The sequence below is a fragment of the Parus major genome, unplaced genomic scaffold, assembly GCF_001522545.3.
Source record: "Parus major isolate Abel unplaced genomic scaffold, Parus_major1.1 Scaffold258, whole genome shotgun sequence".
Taxonomy (NCBI): Eukaryota; Metazoa; Chordata; class Aves; order Passeriformes; family Paridae; genus Parus; species Parus major.
Window position 1 is genome coordinate 198,279 of NW_015379266.1, and position 23,316 is coordinate 221,594.

Below are 23,316 nucleotides of genomic sequence, written 5' to 3' on the forward strand. Positions count from 1 at the left end.
TTAATAATGACTTAACACTGTCATCTCTGTGGATGAGTGTGGGACTCAGTGAAACTGAGGGACAAACCTAATTCTGTCAAACATGGCTAAGTTTAGCTTTTAACTCTCTGTGCACCCTCCTCTGATGGTTATGACAGGTAGCAATGGCTGTGAAGAAATGTCTCAGTATAAGTCTTAAAATCTCAAAAAAAAAACCCCAAACAAACAAACAAAAAAAATAAATAAGAAGACCCAGGCCAGCCTTTGTGGGTGGCTTTGTTTCCAAACACCAACAAAACTCACACAGCAGTTCTGAGATGCTCTAGGAAGACAAATCTACAATGAAACATCACTTACACTAAAACTCCACTAACAGAACTGGAGAATATTAATGGGCTGGTGCAGTTTCACATGCTCTAAATAGGAAATAAGATCAGAATCAGCACTGCCACAAACCTGAAAGCAGAGGAAAGTACTTCTCAGTGCTAATTGCTCCACTGCCTATATGTGGAGCTGTGGCTACAGGATCTTTTCTCATCTTATTTTCTATTCCTAGTGTATATTTTAATTTATTAAGTGCAAATAAGCCATGGGATCATCAACAACAACAACAACAACTCCAAAATATCAACAAGAACAAAAGAAACCACAGAGAGGAAATGTTAATGCTTCACAAGTCAGAGAGGGACAAAGCTTGATGAGCCAATTAAAGCAAGCTTCCAGTGAATGTACAGTACCGTAGGAGGGCACTAAGTCTCTGGTATCAATGTCTCCACATATCAACACCTGGCTTCCTAAATGAAGAGTAAAATCACAAAGCTTTCACTTCAATACTTGGTACCTCCCTTTGTCTATTTGCTCTAGTGCCTGAGTGCTTACTTACTATGGTCTATATAAAACGTTCTTCCATCCAGGTGTATTCTTTCCTCCCAGCCAGGCTGGAAATGGGAAATAAAAACAAAGAAAAGAGTGTAAGTGAAGCAGTACCAGTCTCTCCCAGCCTGAAGCAGCGCACTGCCCACACCTACTGGACTTGTCTCAGAGATGCTTATGAGGTAGGAAACCCCAAGTGACCAGATGCATAATGGCAAGGCCAGAAATCAAGGCAGACTCAGATTTAGATCATGTAGAGGTAACTGAATCCTGTGCAGGGAATATTTTCTAAAGCTTGGAAGTGGAAACCTCTTGCCTCAGGATTCCCACCCATTTCCTGCTGTGGGCAAACAATCACAGAGAACAGATGGTCCATCGTGGCTTAGTTTGAAAGTTTCTGCTCCTACTTGTGAAAGCCATGTGGGTTATTTACTGTAAATGTGTAACCCAGGCTCCCTGTACAGTGGGACAAGAATGTCCTAACCTAGTCCTCAGGGCTTCCCTTTTCATCTGTTCCCTTTTCCCTGCAGTGCAGAAAGGAGAGCGGATGGCAGGCTGTAGGCAAGGCTGGCCAGCCTGGCCTGCCAGAAAATACAGAGGAGAAATTATTTCACTTCAGTCTTGTTGGAGAAACTCGTGTTAAATTCTGTATTCATCCCAGCCTCAATCCAAACCAGGAGGTTTAACTGAGGTGAAATCTGTTACTAATGACCTGTTGCTAGTGACAAGTCAGGCTACCCTGGTTCCACCCCTTGCAGTTAACAGAACAAATTGTAACTGGCCCTTCAGTGCCTCCAAGGTGAACACACGCCCCATGTACCTGGACAACTGCAAAAGCACAGTGTTTCCTAAAGCCAAAGAGCATTCCTGCTGCTCTGACCAGGCACGTGGCAGCTTTCACACATTACTTTCTACCTTTAAGGTCTGGGGGTATTTTTAAAAACAAAGCAAAGCTCTGCATTTGACATGTCTGTAAATCCCCATTATACCTTGATTGCAAGTGTGACAAAGCTTCTGACATTAGACTGATGATTTGCTCTGCAAAATATGAGGGTTTCATTGAAAAATCAAAATTTATTCCAATTTCTAAATGCTAGAACATGCTGGTGGCACTGATAAGAGCTTGCTTGGCACAATCTGCTCTGCTTTTCCCAAAGAGTAAATGATTATCTAAAAGCACAGTCAGAGACATAGCCCAGGTAAGATGTGCAAAGCTCAACACTGCAGTAGAACAGACAAAGGCCATCACAGCCTCCTGGGCTGGCTCTGGAGGACCTGAGCAAGCCCCAGCACACAGCAGGGCTCCAGAGCCTCCAACAAGGGCTGTGTCCAGAACAGAGCAGAGCCCTGGGACAGCAGGTTAGGTCAGGTCAGAAGGCAGGCACAGCATCACTTACAGGAAGAGGCCCCAAGTCATTGGGGTTCAGAGATGCTTTGGATCTCAAATGCACCGGAAACTTCAGCCGTGGATCCTCCTGGAACACAGGATACACACACAGTATGCAGCTGTAAATCCAACAGATCAAGGCAGATCTACAAAGTCAGGCACACACTGATCCAGAAATCCTCCTACATTACAGTTATTCCTTTTGGAGAACAGAACAAAACGTGCCTCGTTAGGATTCCTACAGTGCAGTGAGTTTTCTGGTGCTGAGTGAGTTCGGGTGATGTAAGACCTGACACCATTAAATGTGTGTGTGCTATGTCCAGGGATGTGCCTCAAAAGCCACACGCCTGTTCTTAGGATGCCTGCATTCCACAAGGGCTTTTACATCCACACACACACATTTTTGGCTCTTATAAGCACAAAGACAAGTGCCACGCTGGCATGGGGGCACACGGGCAGGAGGAGAGCCGGGAGCACGGCCCTGGTGCCCCGGCTGGAGCACTTACCCACGTGGTGGTCTTGGTGTTGTGGTCGATGAAGAAGGGGCGGCCGTTGGGAGCGATGCGCATCTCCCAGCCCGGGGGCAGGAAGCTCTGGGCCCCCTTGTGCTGGGGCTTGGGGGAGTTGTAGGGGGACGGCTGCGGGGACTGAGGGTTGGAGAGAGTGTCCTTCACTGCCCTGCGCACCGGAGAGTCCTTCATGCCCTGCGGAGCAGGAGACAGCACCGCTGCTCACACGGCACTCGGGGCTGCAGAACCAACCCAGTCTGGCCTCACAGCAAACAGCTTTTCATTCCAGATGTAATTAATACTACAGTTCAATGCTGGGACTGATTTACTAGAACATAATTAGCTCTATCTGTGCCTTCTAACACAGCCAGTCTTTTGCTGTGGAGGACATGGTGTTCTGTGCCTTCCCCTGCAATGACAATGTCCCCAGGATTTACACCTGATTGTACCTTCCCCTGCTCCTGCCCTGCACGTGTCCATACCATATTCATTTTACCAAGGAAAAGACAAAAAAGCAGTGTTTTGTGCTTCAGGAGCAGGGTATCTCATTTACAAAAATGCCTTTAAGTGCAAGGCTGTATGAGCCACAGCTCTTCAACCTCTTAAGCATGAGGAGGAAATCTGGAGAGCTAGCTCTCCTCAGCACAGCCCTGAGTAGCTGAGGCAAGAGTTTGAATCACACCATCAGATGTCAAACACACACAGGCTCCGATTGTGGAAGGAGCCACTTCAGCTCTTCTTTAGTCACGTCACAGCGAACATCAGCCCACAGCATTTGGAATTATTTGGAAAGCAGTGCAGCCCCTGTTTGAAGGACAAGGAGTGAGGAGTGGCTGCGGGAGGGGCTCACCTCGAGCGGTGCTGACAGGGTGACAGTGGGGGAGCTGAGGCTGCGGGGCCGCCGGATCTGTGGCTCGCTCAGGTGGTTGCTGCTGCTCGTGCCCGGCCCCACCATCCCATCCTCGGCGAGCTGTGCCAGAGCAAAGGCAGGTCACAAACGTCACACCCATGAGTAGGACATGTTCATGGCATTGTTATCATCACTACTGCTCTTCTTAACCCTATTTCCTTCAAGGCCAGGTATTCAATGAAATTCCACAGGAAGGGCCAAGAATGTCTGGTTCTATTAATGGCTCAAGCCAACTTTCAAATTCACTCCAAAGAACACATTCGCCTCCTTTTAAGAGCTCTTCTGCACCTCTGGAAGTTCATTCCCTAGCAGCAATCACCTCAACCCATGCCTTGACATAATTAAAAGAAGTAACCAAAACCATCCTAAACTGTTGCAGCTTTTTATGATTCATCTGTATTGCCATGACAATGCTTAGGGTTTTTCCTTTAAATTTCAGATTTCTGGAAGCTGCTGCAATGGAAATGACCCCCAGCCAAGCCAAGTGTTTTGTCCCTGGCTGCAGCAGGGTACCTGCATGATGGGCCGTGTCCACGTTGTGGTCCGGTTGTTGTGGTTGACGTAGTAGGTCCGGCCCTTGGCGTCCTTGCGCTCCTCCCAGCCCGAAGGTAAGCCAGGCGTGGTGTGCACGTAAGCCACAGAAGGCTGCTCAGGCAAGAAATCACTGAATTCTTATTTTATAATAGCTAAAAAGCATTTCAAAGTCTGCTGTTCGTAAAAAAAAGCAACTTGTTAACTTACACTCTTCTTATTCACAACAACCATATGGAAAAATCTGGTTTCTCATTTCATTCAAACTCTTTGTCATGTGCCTTTGAAACAAATAATTTTTTTTCTTCCAAGAGATCTTTTGGGTCAGTCTGACACAAATAGACAAGTTTATATGGCTTCAAACATTCTATTTTATTACACATAATGACAAAAAGGAACTTTGTTTTAATGAGCTTTCTTTAAAAGGCTGGGGTTTGTTCCTTTTAACAGGATGGAAAAGTAAGAGTTAAATAAACCTGCAGCCAAAATCTCCCAAGTCCTGTTCTCTTCTTTACCCCAGGGTGTCTTGGATCAGTTGCCAGAAACCACTGTGGGTTTAGAAAGTTAATTTCAGCCATTTTGCTCTGTCACAAATGCTGCACTCAGGGCTCTGTGCCCCAACAACACAAGATAACCCCAAACCGGAGCCTCAGCACGACAAAAACTCAGTAAAAGCTCCACAAGTCGGACCCTGTTCTATGAGAAGCAGACAGGTAACATCCATCACAGGAACCGTGTCCCTGGGTGTGGCTCTGTCCTTCCTGTCCCCAAAATACCCAAGCACGAGTTCATACACATGAGCCAGGAACTGGAACCCAGTGGAGAGACCTGCAGAATTCAGAGGCTGATGCACTACAAGCTCTGAAGTTTTGCCATGAAACAATAAAGGCCTCTGAAGGCTCCTGCTGAAATCCAGGACACATTCTCTTCCTACCCTCTATATTCCTTGCTCCAGCAAGATAATGAACTTAATTCTTGCTCTTGCTTCATCTTCGTCTGTGTCAGACCTTTCCCAGAGCAAGTGCCAAAGGCAATGCAGGTGCTGTTTAAAAGCAGAGCACAGTCGACACAAGGAACTGGAGAACTGCAGGGATAATCAAGGAAGGAAAAGAGAAAAGATACTGCATGTGTCAGAAAGCTGACATACTCCAACAGGGAACAGAAAACAGAGGGAAACAGATGAAGGATCCAAGTACAGACTCTCAGACTCATTTCCTTCTCTCCTGAAGAGCCAAGGACTATTCTCCCTGTGCTGCTTCCCAGAGCTGGCAGGCCACGAGGAGAACACCTTGGCCAGGCTGTGCCAGTGGCCAAGCCATCTGCCAGGGGTCAAGGCCACAGTAAGGGGCAAACAGCCCCCAGTGTCTGACTCACAGCTCAGGTTTGGGGAGAAGGACACTACTTCTGGGCCTGAGCAGGGGTACTGCTCCAAGGAGAGGGTTTGTAGGAATTCTGAAGGCAAACCAAGGTGACCAGAGCCTTTTACTGCTGCCAGGTTGTTGGTCTGTGAGCCTGAGGTGCCCAAAGACCCAAGAGAATGCAGCCTTTGAGGACAAAGGATTTAGACCATGAATCCCACGTAAATCCCAAGTCCTGCACGGATTTGGGGCTCTGGGTGTACAACAAAGACAAGGGGGGATTAGTGACTGCAGCATGGTGAGCTGAAACATCTTGGTACAGCTGCACTAATAATGACTCACCAGTGTTTGAACTCAGTTATTTGCAGGGAAATACTAATATTTTGCTTTAAAAAGTCTAACCAAGACAAGATGCTCTGCCAAGGGAGTAACACCGCAGTGCAGGTTTATCTAGCACGATTAACTAACTATTAATGAGTCAGACTAATGAGTTAGACTTTGCTATTTGCAACTGTGTTCCTCTGGTTCTAAAATTAAAAAACACTGAATATAGACAGTATTACAGAATGATGCATCAACACCCAAAGTAAGACTTAGTTATTTCCCAGATGTAAATAGCAATTTATACCAAGTATAAATTAAATTTCTTTCTCTGAAACAAGTTCTCTAGGAGGGCATAAATTCATAAAAGCTATTTATATAGTTACTGTAAGTGATTTCCATGAAATAACTCACTTCAGACTGACAGATAATTAGGTTAAAGGTTCAATATATATAATTTGGTTAAAGTTCAATATAGATTAAACCCACTTTCAGCAAAGCACATCAAGAATTTTATGGGATGGTCCAACTGTAGTCTTGGACTGCTGAGGAACTGCTGGAAAATGAAGCTGGCAATCAGTAAGACCATTAAGAGCTCTGTGCTATATCACTGTACCCCTAAGGCTCTCAAATTAAGACCAACTTTAAGAATTAAAATTAATTAGTCTAATGGAAAGTAAAGGAAGACAGATACAAGATGCAAAGACAGATACACATACAATGATTGGATGTCTGTAATCACTGCTACTTCCAGCGTCCCTTTTTAAAGAATTAGCTGTTGTAGCTTTCATTTTTCAGGAGCCCATGGCAGCTCCTTAGTGAACAGCTTCATCATAATTCAGTGTCACATCCATGTCCCTAAAGCATGCCAGCATTTGCATGCAACTGCAGTATTTTGAGAAAACTTGAGACAAAAATACAGAAGTTTTCATTCAATACCTGTATTTCACTCAACACATTGCTGCTTTTTCTTTTCTTTTTTTAAAAAAAAGTACATTGTACCTCATTGTACAAGACCTAAATGTCCCCCCATCTTATCAGAGCTAGTGATAGAGTTAGATGATAGAGTTTTATTACCGTTGGCTCCTCTCCCCCTGTGACAGTTGAAGAACGAGCTCTCCTAGAGGGACCATTCTGCTGTTAAATGATAATTAACGTTACACATATTCACTGAGGAAGGTCACAGGTTACTGTCACATCTTTAGGAGCAAGGCATCAGACACATTTAGTGAGAGAGAGCAGTTAGATGGATAAGAGCAAATCTGAAAGGCATCAGTGGCTGGTAACCAAGCCAGAAGCCCAGAGGAGCGCTGGATTTAGGAAGAACATGTACTGTGCTGCCAGAAATGATCATTAGCTCAGGAAGGATGAAATGTGCTCAAGATCAGGTAAGATGATGCTTTAGGGCAATGCTCTCAGTGCTCAGATCTGAACACTCAGGAGATGAGGAGTGTCCTGAAGCAGCAGCAGGAGGAAGGCTGTGCCCAGCCCCAGGTGCCAACCCCCAGTTCCAGCAGTGCTAAAGGCAGCAAAAAGCAGCACAGCAGCCTCATTCCCCTGCAGTCAGGCACAGAGAGCACTGCAGCCCACCCCAGTGCCCACCCCCAGGGCCAGGGACATGCCTCAGCTACACTCAATAGCTGCTACAGCATGGGAACAGTCCAGCCTAGAGAAAACCTCTGTGCCTTCTGCAAATGTCTGCCCAAGAGAGCAGAGGGAACAAGCAGCACAGAGACAGCAGCTTGGGTAACAAACTTCTTGGTATTGCAGATTTTGAATTGCAGATTCACATGGGACATACTTAGAACTTTTTAAAAATGAAAAAAAGAAAAACTCTTGGAAGAAAAGCATAATCTTTTGAAATATTCTTTTGCAATCTGACCAGTTTTATTCAAAAGCACACCTTGCACACTCCTATTTTAAGTGGTGTCTCTTTAGCTACCGCTGAGAGGTGGCAGAGAGAACAAACCTGCCACCTCTGCAGCCCTTGCAGAGGGGCTGTAGGAGAGGCACCACTTTCTGTCAGCTGGAGCAGAGTGTGCACGGTTTTGACTGGAGAGAGAAGCTTTGTTTACAAAACATTTTTGTATCTTTCCCTGTTTGAACAATTTTCTTAAATAAACCTGCAGAAGTTGCTTCCTTTCACTGCAATCAGACAAAACACCAATCTTTTGGGATTTTAGACAGATTTATATATTGTAAGTAAAATCAACTTGGGGGCCACAGAAATACTTTTGCTATGAGAGTCCTGTGGCCGCTCCAGTTGCAGGCAGAGCTGGTTCTGCCCTCTCCTCCCCCAGCCAGGAACACCCCTTGGAGGAGTTTCTCCACTGACTGCACATAGGACTGCAGGAACCTAAATTTCCATGGTACACAGCTGGGGAGGGGGTGACTTCTCAATCTCCAAACATTTTCCTGTCTCACCAATGTCCTTTTTTAGCTCACATGAACTTGGTCTCTGTTATTGTTTGGGACAATCTGGTGCCTACCCTGGCCACTGATCTGTGCCTGACTAGAGCTGACCCAAGGCAAGGTGTTACTCAGAATCAGAGAATGTCCACACAAAAAGGAAGGACCAGAAGGGAGCTCTGGCTTACCAGGGATAGCTGGGACTGTTCAGCGACTGTGTCTGTCACACTGCAGGACCTCAGTCGTGAAGAAGGTTCTCTTTGCTGCAAGAAAAAAAAAAAGATGTCTCCAGGTGGTATATCCCATTTCTGCACTTCCTATATACTACAAAAAAAGGGCCCATCCATTTTCCTAAAAGAGAAATGTCAACATGAACAAACTCATGAATTACTGAAAATAAATAAAGGCATTAAGAAATAAATCCAAAATCAAATACTATGGATGAGAGCTCAAAGTCTTAAAAATTCATTTACTTCAAAATTGATGGTATTTCTTATAAAAAACAAATCAGTTTTGATTTTCCTCTTTGCTGCTAACTTTTAAATTAGTTATTAACATCCTTCACAACTGTGAGCTAGAAACAAAACCCCCTACAAAAGCAGACACGCACCATGTCTGACACTGCAATGTAATTCTTCCCCACCAGTGCAGCTGGGCCCTGCAGGGCTGAGAAGGGTTTAGGAAAACACAGCACTGACACAGCTGCAGTAAAACAGGGCCAGGGGCTACTAAAATTGCAGTTCTCAACACAAGCCCAAGTGCCTCTGCATGCAGACCCAGCAGAGCATCAGAGCTGAACAACCTCCAGGTGAACATTCCCATCAGACAGAGAGCAAGTGCACTGCCTCTTTGGGAAAAATGCACCTAATCAAGATCCTGGTTGATGAGAACAAGAGTATTTCTTATCTCTTGAACTGCAGAGGTACCTTGGTAGCATCATACTAAGAGTAAAAAATAAATAAGGGCAGGATGTTCTGTTTACTATTTACAATTATTTTTGTAATCAAAGAGACATAAAACATTCCCCCACTGGTATGTGTATTATCCTGATATTTTTATGGTATCTGACTAATGGATAACACAAATACAGAGACCATTTTTTTTGGTTTTCCCTTTCCTTTGCAAATTCCTAGCTTGATACCTCTACTCCCATATCTTCTGTTTCACTAAAGGTCTAATAGTAGCAGAGTCTGAAGTTAAACTCACACAGAGCTCTTGAAATCTGAATTCAGGAATTCTGCTGTCTGAGGCAGTTTGCTTGATGGTGAAGCTGTGATGCATTTTTTGGAAAGGAATTTTAATGGGATGCTCAGGCTTTCCTGAGCCCAGTGATTGCTCCCCAGGCATGAAGTGATTGGCCAAAGAACAGCACATTTGTGCACTAGAGGTTTACAGATGACACATTACGTACAATCAAAGAGCCGAGTTGTTCCCCATTGGAATCAGGAGTGACCTGGAGTCTTCTGCTCAGCTCCTCAGACAGCTCCTGAGGACTGCTCCGGGACACTGGAGATGCAGGAGGAGGTGGCAGTGACAAGCTTAAGGAATCCCCACTGGCACTTGCCTCCTCTGAAATGGTTTCCCAAGGCTAACAAAAGAGAAGAAACTAAGTTCAGGTTTTATACAGACCGAGTCTTCTTTCCCTTTGCCTTCTGTGTGATCATCTCACTGTGCCCAACACACAAACAGCAGCTTCTCTTCACCCTAAATCAATGCACTACAGAAAACTGAATCACAGGGCAGTTCCAGCCAGTCCACTTCCCTTCTTTTATCATTTATTCCACTGCTGCTCAGAGCAGAATAAGAAGTGTTTCTCTCAATGTATATATGACAAGCAGTTTGGAATGCTGAATGTTTCTCCCAGCATTTACACAGGACTCGGTGCTGCCCAGAGGCCACCAGGGAGCTGCAGCTGCGTGGGACCCTGGCTGCACTGTCAGCATTTCCCAAGGCAGTTTCCACAAGTGCCAGGTAAAACCACGACTCTCTGTGCTGTGTGGTAATTAGCTCCAAGTTTAGTCAGCTCCTTAAGGCCAAGGCTTGGGCATACCTCAGGAATGTCTCCGCTCTCCACAGGCTCTGGCTCCAAATCCTCGCTGATGTGGCGCCGAGAGCGGAAGCGCCGGTGAGCTGCCTCTTGGTTTATCTGCCTGATGTTGTTATCTGACTCAGACCCCACGTCACTGCAGGGGGAACCCAGCATGGGAAGGAGAAAAGAACAAGAAAATGAGCCCAGTTACACTAAGCCCCCGTTTTGTCCATTCAAAACCCAGGTAATGCTTTTGATTATAAAAGTCATTATTCATGCATGTATCAAGCTTCATAATTAGAAGACTGTTTAATCCCTCAGTTGGAAGAAAATACAACTGGAAGCACTTCACAAACGTCACAGAACATCAGGTTCAGAAGGACCTTGGGCTCATCTGGTTCAGCCTCTCCAGGCAGGGAAACCACAGCCTGCAGGTGTAGATGACCCAGCAGCCTGTGAAGCCCAGCCTTGGACGTGGCCAGTGCTGGGGGATCCAGCCCCTCCTGGACATGGTTTAGCAGTGCCTTTGGCAGTGCTGGCTTCATTCATGATCCCAGTATAACTCATAACACTGCCAGTTATTCACACTCTGTAAAATATAAGCTCTCCACAGCTTTCTAAATCTAATCTTGAGAAGATATCACCACGGCTTGCAGACCTCTCTGACAGCACATTCAGGGAATGAAGCCTATTCACAGAATAATAGCCAGGATCTCCTCAAAGCTAATCTGTTCAACTTCATTAAAACTTAATAGAGTTGACTTTTTTCCTTACCTCTTCAACAGTCTCTATAAACAAAGTAATTTATTCCTGTTAAATTACTTACTGAAAAATTCCTTATCTTATTATCCTATTCCTTAGCTGATTATTCTTTATTCCTTATTTTATTCCTATTCTAAGGTGTGTTGTTAACACACTGCCTCCCATGCCATCCCAGGAATTTCATTCAGGAATTTCCCAGAACTCCCTGTGCCTCTGTGATGTGCTGGGCCATGAACAAAGCACGTTTTCCTTTCGGTCTCAGCCTGCTTGTCCATCCCACACAGCCCCCAGCTGCTTACACGAGGCTGGGCCGGTGCCACTGGGTGGTCCTGTTGTTGTGATTCACGTAGTAAGTCCTCCCCAGGTTGTCCACCTTCTCTTCCCAGCCAGGAGGCAGCGGAGGAGGCGGCAACTCCTCCTGACGTTGAGACGCGGCATCGCTGGAATCCACCACGTCCCAGCCATGCTTAGGAATGAAGGAAAAGACCTCTGTGGTTAGAGTGTGCACCTCATTTCAATGAGAAAAGAGCTAAATCCCCATCAGTCTATTAAAGAGGGATTTCCAAAGGTGGCCGGGTGTTCTCCTGGTGGCTTGGAGCCAAAGAGAACCAAGTGCTGACTTTGTTTCTGGGCCTTTATCCTTCGAGTGCAGCTGGCTACAATTTTTCTTGAATCCTTTCATGAGGATTCAGCCTCACCTCAGAGTCATCCCTCTGATCACTGTTTTCTTCCTCTTGGCCACCATTTTTGGGCATATACGCCATCTTCAGTCTCAAGAAACCCTTCACACGAGATTTGTGGCTACAAGACAAGGAGGTACATTACATTTAACAACTCTTAAATAACTGCAAATAAAAAAATCATGACGTAAGAAATGTTTTAAAGTCTTCAAATGTTTTAAAGGCCCTTCCTCTCACCTTCTTGGTCTGAGGAGGAAATCCTTAAATGTGTACGGCCTCTCCATAGTTGGGTCTTCAGTCTGCAAGCAGCAGAGAAAATGGCAAATTAAAGGGCTTGTCCACAAGTCCAACCACATAAAGAACATTCACACAACAGGCTGACAGATTACATCTCTGACTTCTGCTGAACCCTAAGTTACCTAAAGCCTGGAACTTTCTATTTCTTGAGAATTTCAGCTTTCTTACCAAGTGAGTCCCATCCTTCACATGTGCAAAGACACAGCTGCTGTAGGTACAGAACCAGGAGTTTCAGAAGCCAAGGGAAAAGGATGATGGATCCACACACATCCATCCAATCCCCTGCTGATTGTCTGGGGAACTTTATTCTAAACTTGAAGCATGACCTGTGTTATACTTGGCAGCCTCTCCTTTCAGTGCCCATTTGCCCTGGGAGAGACAGGCTGCCTGTTTTGCTGAGAGATTTGAACAAGCTCACCAGGGCATGCACGATTCAGCACTGCTGTTCTGCACTCAGCTGCAAGGGAAACACTCCCAGTGAGGAGCTGTATGTTTTACCCAAATTCTGACAATAGGAATTAATGAGCTGGTATTGGAGAAACAAGGATTCTGCCAAACCAATGGGCAGGATGAGACAGCTGAATATTAATTTGTTAATAAATGCATGGCAATGGCTCCCATTGAGGAGGGGAAGGATGAGCCAGTGTGCACACACACCCTCCCAAGAGGTGACTCTCCCTGGAACGGGGCAGCAGCAGGTGGGGAAGTGCCCAGGAAGCTCCTGCAAGGCCACAGCTACTGAAGGAAGGAGTGCTCTGACACACAGCAGCTTTGCCATTGAAAACATCTGAGGGGAAAAGGACTCTTCCCACTGTTCCACCAGGGCTGCTTAGACCATGTCTGTGTGTCAGGACACATAAATGCAGATATCCTCACAGGCCCAGACCAAGCAGTCCTGCAGAGCACAGCTGGGGTGACAAGAGCTCCCATGAGAAGGGAACAATACATTTGGCACCCCAAGGTGCTCCCCACCCTTCCCCTGCAGCTTTCCACTGCCACAGTTTATAACCCAACACACTGCCTGCAGACTCCAAACCAACCATAACATCTAAACAAACATCACTGTGCAAGTCATTACAAAGCCACTTTTCTCTTACAATAACATCCATCAATAGCAAGAAGTCAAAATCAGACACAAAAAGCTAGTTAAGCTCAACCCACACCTCATTTTGATGTAAACACTGCAATAACTTCACCCATCCACACAGAAAAAGCCCTGCAAGGCCACAGATGTTAAGATTAACATGCACAACTTTTAAAAAATATTAATTACATTCAGCCAACGTTAGTCATCCAAAACAGTATATAATATCAGAAATGTGTGTACTAAGGCTAAAGCCTTGGTACATATATACATACACATATATATTTATTCCTATTTTTAAATATTTAAACATAAATTGCACTTAATTTAGCATCTAGTTTTGCAGCCCATGCAGAATCCTGGCTGCTGGGGGGAAACCAGACAACTGGAGCCTTACAGAATTACAGCACCAGCTTTACACTGAATTCCTCCATTAATTAAGAAACAGAAACAAACATTAGCACCATCAAATCAAACACCTCAAAAGTCTGTTGACAATAAAATGATTCAAACCCCATGTTGCTTATTTTCAACTGATTGCTATTGAACTCTTACTGCTGGCAAAGAATTCAATTTCAGCTAAAATAATGAACAGATGACATAGTTCTGGCAGCCTTTAGGTGTTTCATGCATTTGCTGAAGCAAATCCACTCTCATGATGCTTTTTTGCCATCCCTGCCATGCACAGCTGATGCATCTCCCTGTCCCAGGTGAGGTCTGGATGTCCAAACCAGTTTACCAGTTTTTAAGCTCTGCTGGGAGCTTTAGGAGAATGTAAGTGGTTTGTACAACCAGCTGCCCACAGCCCCAGGGGTTCCCAGAGATGTGCTGCTTACCGGGAGGTGACTGAGCGGAACATCCACCTGGCCCAGGAAGTCGTCTCTGGTCTGGCACACAGAAAGTAAACTTACATCAGAAAAGCAAACAATAATAAATATCAATCTAGTCACAGTGAGACAAAAATAAAGGTGGTTGAGTACCATTATTTTAGGAATCACTGGTTTTGACCCCCTTACTGTTTCCCATTTTTTGTTGTTCTAATTCATTTATCTCAGCACAGGACTTCCCAAGACACTCCAAAGAGGTTCCTGAGCCCACAGCACATGTGGTGCTGCTGGCACAATTCTGTGAGAATTCAATTTCTGGGGGAAACCACCAAAACCAACCAGAACCCCCCAAAGCACTGAGAAGCCCAGGGGGTTTCCTGTTGAAGGGGGACAGATGCAAGCCTCCTGCACTCACCCACGGTGGGAGCAGCTCGCCCAGAGAGGGAGAATTGCAGCATTTGGGTGTAGCCTGGGAAGGTTCCCCACAACAGGCAAAGCATGGAAACACTGGCAGCAGCTGAGACCAAAGGATGCCCGTGGTGTTTGCTGTCAGAGCTGGGCCCTGTGCTCCAGGGACACTTGGGATTCACTCAGACAGAAATTTCCATCACCAAGCACTTGTGTTCTTCCAAACCCAAGCATGCACCAGGGAAAGCAGCTTCTCCCAGCTACTGTTTGTGACACCAGACAGCAGCCCCAGTGATTCCCAAATAACCTGCTGCCTATTTATAACCATGCTATGCCTGGAATTCCAGGAAGTGCACGCTGACACTGCAGAGCCAAGTTTACATATTTCTCATAGCACAGCATTAAGTTTAATATTAAAATTCATATTTTATATGAGAACATTGTAATAATTCTGTTTCTACTACAAAGATAGGATGATGTTTTGTGATCCCCACAGAATGGACACACCCTGCTGTGCTGGATGCTACAGAACAACACAGAAAGCACCAAGGACACTGTGGGTTTGCCACTTTTAAGTAAAAACAGTGAGTAAATTTTTCATTACAGAATATTGACTATTGATCTTCTTCCTAGCAAATACTAGAAATAAATACCTGGTAGCATGCTTAGGGAATTAACATTTTCCCCTTAATACTGGCAAATCCCAAGTACTCCCCACCTCCTGCTTCAGTACAGTCACTCCAGCAACAATCACTCTGAAGAAAATGTACACCTATTGCTCCATCTCTTCTTGCAGCTTAACTCATGGACACAGAAGATGTTCAGGTATGTTAGAAACAGCCTTAAAGAAGCTGAACCAACAAAATATGTTTGTAGCTTCCAGTGGAACTGGAAAGCCCTGAGTCCCAGCCAGCTCTGTAAGCAGGATTACCTCCTCATCTAATTCTGCATGGTTATGGTCACCTTGCCAGAACTAGGGCTCTTGTAAACTCAATCTTTATGTAGCACTTGACTGTACAAATACATCTGTAAGAAAAGGGAGGAAAGCTAATATATTCATAGAAATATTTAGTATTTTTGTTCTGTGAAAAGAATTTTCTCTTGCAAGCCTCCACAGCCCTAAAATTTAGGCATTCTCACTTTGAGGCTTCCTGCTTCCAGCAAAGGCATCTCATGGACCACAGGAACCTTTTCCACTGCCTTTTTTTTCCCATTTCTCATTATAATGATGCTGTTTGGGTTTTGCTTGTTTATTATTTTATATGTTCTCTGTATTCTTCACACATCTATTTGTAACTCCATCACCAATTGTATTCCCTTGTTTTCCCAGTACTTTTCCCTAGGCAGAAAGACAAACTCCAGAGCTCCAGGCCTGGGAGGTCCAAGGTCCCAACACTATCTTGGTTCTTCCTGGGAACCAAGGCCGAGAACACCTCTTGGAGATACATTTCATGGACAAAGTGCACCAAGGTGGGGGCTCCAGAGAAGGGGCTTGCATCACCACTTGTCCTCCTAATTGGTGCTTTTCATCAATTATGCTAATTTCATATAAAACCTACAGATGTGTTCTCACCCCTGGGAGTGGGAGTGGGTGTTTGGAGACATCTTCCCATAACTGCTCCTGAAGGCCTTCACTAAAGATCCCCCTTTATATTACCTCCTTACTAAAAATATCTCGAGTTTCATTTCCAGGTTGGGAAAAAGGCAACAAAAACAAGTCTCAGTCACTAAAATGCACAGAGGCACCCAAGGCAGTGTTGAGCTGTGCATCAGTGTCACACTGCTGCTCCCACCTGATCCCCAGACAGAGCTGTGTGTTCTGCACACCAAAGGCACAGGGTGCACATGCTCACCCAGCTATAGCCTGGATCAGACTCTCCCAACATGAAGTGACCCCTCAAATGCCACTGCTCCCCCAGTGCTGCTCCTGTCCCACCTGGAACGTGGCCTCTGGGTGGGCAGCAGGACAAGCACGTGTGGCCAGGGCTGGGGCAGGGTTCAGATGCTTTGTTATAGTCCTACCGCAAAGCCCAAGTAAACAAAAGCTTTCCCAAAATTTCCTAATCAGCCTTTAACACTCCAGAGCAATTTTACAAAGTTTCAGCATCCCCTGCTCCACCTGCTGGATTGGTTTAGCACATTTATTGGAAGAGGAGGAAGTCAGACACTGCCCTATTTTCCAAGGAGCTCTCTTGAAATGAAAGGTAATCACACCTCAGTGTTTTGGCAGAGACATAAATACCCCCTGTCTGTTCAGGAAACCCAAATCTGTCCGAGCACCTCTCTCATTCATGCTCTGGTCCTGTGGGAAAGCAGCACCAGGCTCACACACAGCAGGTACAGCAGGTGTTCTGTGCACTGGGCTTTCCTGAGTGTGTGAGGGACCCCTCACCTGCACAGGCACTGCAATGAAACCTCAACACTGAACCCAACAGCAGCCCAGACCTCAGAGAAAAGACAAAGGGAATAAACAAGGAAACTCTTCATTAAGTGTAATCAGCAGTCAGTGACTGGAAAAGCTTTAAAAACCAACAGAACTACTTGGAAATGCTAACTTGTGCCAAACACCTCAGAATGTTCATTGTAGGGGACTGAGGTGACAAGGTGACACTCCCAAGCCAAATGTATGTAAAAATCAGGCTGCAATTTGGTGCCTATCCAAGCTGCAAGCCAGGAAGAAAAGCCTGGGATAAAGTTGCAGTGCCCTAAATGCCCTCAGTCTCTGAAATAGCAGAGAAAAGAGAAGCACCCCTTGACACTTTGGTGCAAACCAGAACGTTTAGCTGAGCCTCAGAATTGTGTACAGGCACCTCAGCTTTACTTGGAACCACACCAAAGTATGAGTAAACTGTTGTACTGATGTTCATTTCAAGCACTGAAGCTTGTTGTTTTCCAGAAGGGAAAGTGACAATAGTTAACAGTTCAGCTGTTAGAGACTTGCTCATTTCAGCTCTGGAATAAAAGGTAAATATCACCTCAGCCATGAACCCTTTCTTTAAGCTGACCTCTAAGAGTGGTGACATGCACGATTCACCCCAAGGTAAAACAGACACTGCAGCTGGGGAACAGCTGAGCACACAGCTACAACAGGCAGCTCAACTCCACTTAGCTTTATTCCAGCCTGAATAGAAGTCACAAGTTAGAAAACAGCAGAGCCACAACAGGTTAGTCAGGACTTTGACTAAAAGGTTCCACAAACAAGGAGAAGGATCTGCAGGAATGGGCAGGTCTCACAGGGCCATTTAGCTAAAATGCTACTGAACCCCCCAAATGTGTGCAGACAGTCCCAAGGAAAGGCTCTCCTGCTGCCACGCTGCAATCCTGTGCTTATCTGCTGGCTCCTAACAGCAACATCCTGGGGACAGCTGTCCCAGCAGCATCCCCTGTTCCTGGACCTTTCCTGCCTGTCTGCTAAGCTGCACCAATGCACTGCTACAACAGATCACCAACAAACTCCTGAAAAGAGCCTGAAGATTTCATAATGTTGGGAATGATCCAAAGGGGTTCCCATGGAACACCCCTGGGTGAAAACACCCAGGCCTTGGCCTGGGAACCACCCACAGAGCACAGAGCCACAGCTCATCCAAACTGAAGCACTGGACAGAGACAGTGACAAGATGTGAAGAGAAGAAAAGGGTTAAAAGAAAGGCTAAAAGGGCCCCAGATCTGGGGCTGTGGAGCTGAGCCTGGAGTGCTGCGGGTACAGAGCTCCCAGAGGTGCTTTGGCTCCCTGGCCAGACACCAGGCTGGGTAATAACACTCCACCCACCCCAGCTCCCTTGGCATCTTGAGATGATCAGGATGTTCCCAGCTTCCTGACCTGAAAACTGCTGTATACTATTTCTGGGCACTGTTTAAAGAGATGCCACATTCCAACCCAGATATTGCTTCATTTCAGAGCAGGCAGACACGATCCCTACAGTAAATTTAACTGGATTGTTAATGCCTTAAAGTAAACCAGAGTTCACACCTTTCCCAGACCACAACCATCCTATGCCATGCTTCAGCACACAGCTATGTGCCTGAATTATTGTCCAGGTGGGAAAAGCCTGCTCAGGTTCAGAGCCTGTCTTGACATTCATTCTAAATATATTACAGCCATGCTATTTCCAAACTTTTCAAATCCCTGCAGCCTGGTAAGAGCGAATGTGATGCGAGTGGCTGTGAAGGATGCTCAGGGGAACACACGTGGTACACGTGTGCCAGCTGGGGTTTGGTGGGACAGAGGAGAGGGTCAGGGAACCCAGCCCTTGGGGACAGGCAGCTGGCTTCACCCTGCAGATCCTGACAGCCAAGGGCACGGTGCAGGATGGGATAAACCCACCTGGCAAAGCCAAATCCCAGCCTCTGCACAGGACACTCTCAGCTCCACTGAGCCCAGCAGCCACCCTGGCAGAACAGAAATGGAAAATCAAGCACAAATGAAGCCAATTTTCCTGATGCAGCACTCAAACCCCTCACTTGGGATGTGATGTACCATTGCTGCCAAGTCCTGGAAACTGCTCCAGGAGTGGTCCAGACTGGCAGGCTCAGACAGCATCACATTTCCCAGCACAAACAGAAAACACTGCTGCCTTCCCCGAGAGCTACGGGAAATCACTTCTCTCACCTGGAGAGAAAACTCTCCTGAACCATACTTTTACCAAAGGCTCTAAAAATGAGAAGGACCCAAAAAACCAAAGAGCATTTCAAAGTTCATCAAAGTCCTGTTAATTATTTTAAAAAAACTAAAAAGCTAGCAGCAAAGCACAGTTTTATTAATTTAAATTACATTTAACTGCACTTGGCTAAAACCTTAAAGTATTAATTAGCCATCACAGATATCTCTGCACCTAAGGCTCATCAACTCCCTGACCTCACTCTCATGAATAAAGCTACAATGATACTTTTATGATATTCCTCTATCATAATGATATGATTCCTAAAATTTTTAGCTGGCAAGTTTCAGCAAACTTTCTTTCTTTCTGTACTGCAGTAAAACTCTTTTCATTTACATAAACTTTCAGAAATTCTGCCCCTTGCCACTGTCATCTCTCTTCTTTCATAAGCAAAATATTTTCAGCAGCACTTCCCAAGCACAACTAGAATTCCATTTTTCATTTGCTAATAACGGCAACTGACTCTACTTTTGCAGGGGATCTCTGCAACCTGGCTATGTTATTTTCACTGATATTTTCTTAATCAAAAACATTGCACTGTAAGCCCAGGGAAAAACCACAGAAAAAATTGAGGGGGAGGTGGGGTGGTTTTCCTATTCCAAATCTCCAAGTGCAGGCAGAACAAACTATACAGGTGGGTTATTTCCTAAAAAACATCTACAATTATTCCTTCCCACCAGAGCAAACAAACGCTGACTTTTCCTCCAGGCAGCTCAACACAACAGTGTCAATTACAGTTTCCCTGGTGCCTTCCCTCTCCACTTTCATTTTATGACCCAATTACTGCCCTCGGGTGTCAGAGCCAGCTCTGAGCACAGGGAACGCTCCCGGTGTCACCCCTGGCTCTCCTGGGACACAAACAGGGAACATGCAGGCGTTCCTGATCCTGGCAGCCAAAGCAGAGCTGGGGCTTAGCAATTATGGCCTGAGCTGCCATTTCCCACATCAGGCAGTGGTGCTCCAGAACCATCACAGCTGAGGAAGAAATGCCTCCTTCCTGGCACATGGACAAGCACAACTGCAGTTCTTCAACGGGTTAAGCAAACCAAAAGACATAAACATCAATTATTTAAATTATTATTTAAATTCTGAATTATTTCTCTTGCACTGACTGCTGATTTGAACATAACAAAAAACACTGGGCACCTCTGCCAAGATCTGATACACTCCTGAAACACAGTAACAGCCAAGAAAATTCCAGATAATGTCAGGGAAGGAGCAAGCAGTGAAGCCTCACTCTGTTCATTACTGAGCTGCCCATTGCAATGAAAGGTGTGACACAGGAGGCTGCAAACTGCTCCTTGTTCTCAGTTCCCAAAGTCTCTCTCCCTGGGATGGACAGAGTGAATTCCTGCTGTTTTACCATTGCTCCATTACCAACAGCCTCTGCAAAGATGCAAAGCCATTCCTCCTCAGAGACTGAACAAGCCAAATGTGGACTGAGCAAAAGAGAAGCAAAGGCAGGAAGGAGTTGATACCTGAGATATTTAAAACAGGCCTGAGCTGAGAGAGGATGTGGAAAACAGGAGCAGAATTAATGTACAGAAGTGAAAGAACAGGTAGAAAGGATTTAAAAAGTAAATGCATTAGAACAGTTTCTGTCCTATGTTCTGTAAGAAACGAAGGAGTTACTTAAAAAAACCTCTCAGAACAAAAATGAAACAATCTTCTTATTAAGTTTCATTGCAAACCCCCCAGAAAGAACAGTGAGGCACAAGGGAATGGGCTCAAGTTCCCAAAGCAATAGTCAGTAAACACCAAATTCTCAACACTCTGCACAATAATCTGCCCTCTGCAACCCATGCAATAACTGCATCCTGTGGTACCCAAAGAGCACTGCCAGAGCTGTGCCAGGAGCACAGGGACAAGAGCAGTTTGTGTCTCTGAAGTCACATTTAAGGAGGTGGCACCTCAGCAGTTCCCCAGCAGAAGCCAAGCCTCCCCTGCCCACTCCATGCACGTTCTGGCACGGCAGGACAAGGGCACTGTGCCAAGAACAGTTTTCCAAAGAACTCTGGCTGAAACTCTTTGCTCAGAGCCCTCAAACCATCTTCCTTACCCGAGTTACAGAGCCAGAAAATAATGCAAGGAAGTCTCAAACCAAGTCTGGGAAATGCTGCTCTTCAAAAAAGCAAAGGAATGTTTTATGAAGCAGCAGCAGAGTACATGGAGTACGTGCAGAGTAACACAAACACCTGTGTGCCACCTTTGATAGCTGAGGAGTCAAGGGGTACACAATCTCAAAAACAATGGCATTCCAAGTCCAGAAATCATAGATGTGAGGCCAGCTCGGTAAAGGCAGCAGGCAAAACGAAGGCAGGTTTACAGCAGGAGGATTGTTCCAAGGAAGGGGGGCTGGTGTCTCTCCAAAGCACAAACAGCTGCATTTTACTACTTGGAACTTGCCCAGAGGCCCCCCCATACTCTTTATTTGCTCAGCCTCATCCTCAGCACTGCTCCCACTGGGAGGGTGCCCAGAGCACATTGCAGCACTCCCTGCTGCTGCCCCAGCAAATTGTTCATTAATGTCCTGCTGCAGACCAGGAACCATCCAAACAACACCTTATTGTCTCCACCACCATTTCTTCTCCTCTCCTCTGCACTAATCTACTTACCCACTTATCCTACCTTTTCCTTCTGCTCAAACAAACGTCCTGCTTTCGCTGTTGCTTTTTCTCATCAACAGCAGGTCAGATTTCTGGATACATTCAGACTTTTGGATTCCACTATATATCTGTCATGACCAGTTTTTCTGTGTAAGTTAAGTTATATTAAGTTAAGAAATACAACCCTCAGAAAAACCAAGTACTCAAGAGTAGAAATGCTCTCCTGTGCTAGGGGGTTTATGTTCCCCCTAAAGCTAATATACCCTGGAGAAGTGTAACAACTGAGATCTGAAGGACTTGAGACACAGAATGTATGCAGCTCTTGCAAAAGTGCTGGAAAGATGAGCAGCAGGATAACTGGTTTTAACAGGAAGGTTAAAAATGGCCATCACCTTTTAAAACACATTCACCTCCTCCTGCAACATGAAGAAGGCAGCTGAGAAAGAAGAAAAATGGTCAGACTGTGACTTCTGTGGGAATTGAACAGAAACAAAACAGAAGAAATACATAGTTTTTCTCTCAAAATCGGTCAAAAATGGAACTATTTTAATAAATAGCTTGAAAAATAGAGAGATTAGGGGTGCATCACTTCCAGAGGCATAATGTATATATTCTGCACAGACATGCTGAGTAAGCAAAACCGTGCACTTTGGAATTCTCTAACTAATGATTCTTTTCTCTGCAGCTCTTCCATGATTCTGGTCAGATTTGCTGGCATTCTTCATACAAATTACAATAATTCTCACCTCAAGAACTCTGCAGCAAAGAACTGCTCGTTGAACAATGAAATTTTAGTCGTCCATCACACCCCTCACACTGATGTGACATTCTTCATTACTGAGCACTACTCCTGAATTTGGTCTCCTTGAAGTGCACACTGCTCACTGCAAGCAGTGCTAAAATAACGTGAAATGACTCATGGCAAAGTAAAAGTGCCCAGTTTTCCATTCATCCCCAGGAGAGACACTCATTTCTGCCCTTCCACCGTGTCCATAGCCACGCCATGCCCTGGGGCACAAACCACTCCCGAGAGCTCAGACACCCGCAAGAATTCCCCTGTAACCTGAGCACCACAAGCCAAGCTCACGGGACCGGGGACAGCTTGGAACCAAATGCTTGTGTGACCCCTCATGAACCCCCAAGAAAGCCCTGTGGGCACAGCAGCTCACATTTATACAAGCTGTGATTCCCATGCCAGTGGGGTGCTTGTCCAGCTCCCTGTGTGCCAAGCTCAGCTCCCTGTCCCTGGGGAAACTGAGGCTGCTCATCTTCATTAGCAGCAGTGCTGAAAGCTGCACTTCAAGTCTGCCTCAGTAATAACACAGGGTCAGGCCTTTGTTTAAAAACGACATCCTGGGACTGCAGCAGGGCTGTGCAATCCCCAGAGCACCCCATGAAGTGCCAGGGATGAGTGGGAGCAGCAGCTTTGCCAAGCGCCCAGCTCCGTTCCATCAGCAGCATCAGCGCGCTTTTCTGGATCATGATGCACTGGCAGGGAAATGAAAGTCATGAAAGGCTCTGCAGGCAGGGAAGTGACATTGCTGGAATGGACTTGGGGAAGGCACGCTGACATTTATTCAGCCTGAATTTTCCAAAGGTACTAAGTACTTTCTTTCAGCTGGCTGATCCCAGCAGTACTTACACTCAAGAAGGCATTAGGCCTGGCAATATTTGATATTGTATTTTTG

At 45.6% G+C, this 23,316-nt stretch overlaps 1 protein-coding gene and 1 long non-coding RNA gene across 6 annotated transcripts in view; one reads left to right on the forward strand and one right to left on the reverse strand.

Moving 5' to 3' along the window:
- Window positions 1–23,316, reverse strand: part of NEDD4L (NEDD4 like E3 ubiquitin protein ligase) — a 91,116-nt gene that overhangs the window by 12,949 nt on the left and 54,851 nt on the right. For 2 of the 5 annotated variants that reach the window (XM_015615775.3, XM_015615771.3), the window contains 14 exons: window positions 13,966–14,016; window positions 11,986–12,047; window positions 11,767–11,869; window positions 11,368–11,534; window positions 10,328–10,460; window positions 9,689–9,865; window positions 8,466–8,540; window positions 6,946–7,005; window positions 4,172–4,303; window positions 3,599–3,718; window positions 2,746–2,943; window positions 2,250–2,327; window positions 863–917; window positions 717–773 (listed from right to left, as the gene is read on the reverse strand). In XM_015615775.3, coding sequence (XP_015471261.1) covers window positions 717–773; window positions 863–917; window positions 2,250–2,327; window positions 2,746–2,943; window positions 3,599–3,718; window positions 4,172–4,303; window positions 6,946–7,005; window positions 8,466–8,540; window positions 9,689–9,865; window positions 10,328–10,460; window positions 11,368–11,534; window positions 11,767–11,869; window positions 11,986–12,047; window positions 13,966–14,016 — 1,468 coding nt within the window. The remainder of the gene's footprint in view (window positions 1–716; window positions 774–862; window positions 918–2,249; window positions 2,328–2,745; window positions 2,944–3,598; window positions 3,719–4,171; window positions 4,304–6,945; window positions 7,006–8,465; window positions 8,541–9,688; window positions 9,866–10,327; window positions 10,461–11,367; window positions 11,535–11,766; window positions 11,870–11,985; window positions 12,048–13,965; window positions 14,017–23,316) is intronic. The other 3 variants (XM_015615776.2, XM_015615772.3, XM_015615773.3) reach the window with 2 other exon arrangements.
- LOC117243765 lies at window positions 10,448–22,435 on the forward strand. Its single transcript, XR_004495655.1, has 3 exons — window positions 10,448–10,550; window positions 14,861–14,948; window positions 22,314–22,435. It is a non-coding gene; the product is annotated as an uncharacterized LOC117243765 (long non-coding RNA).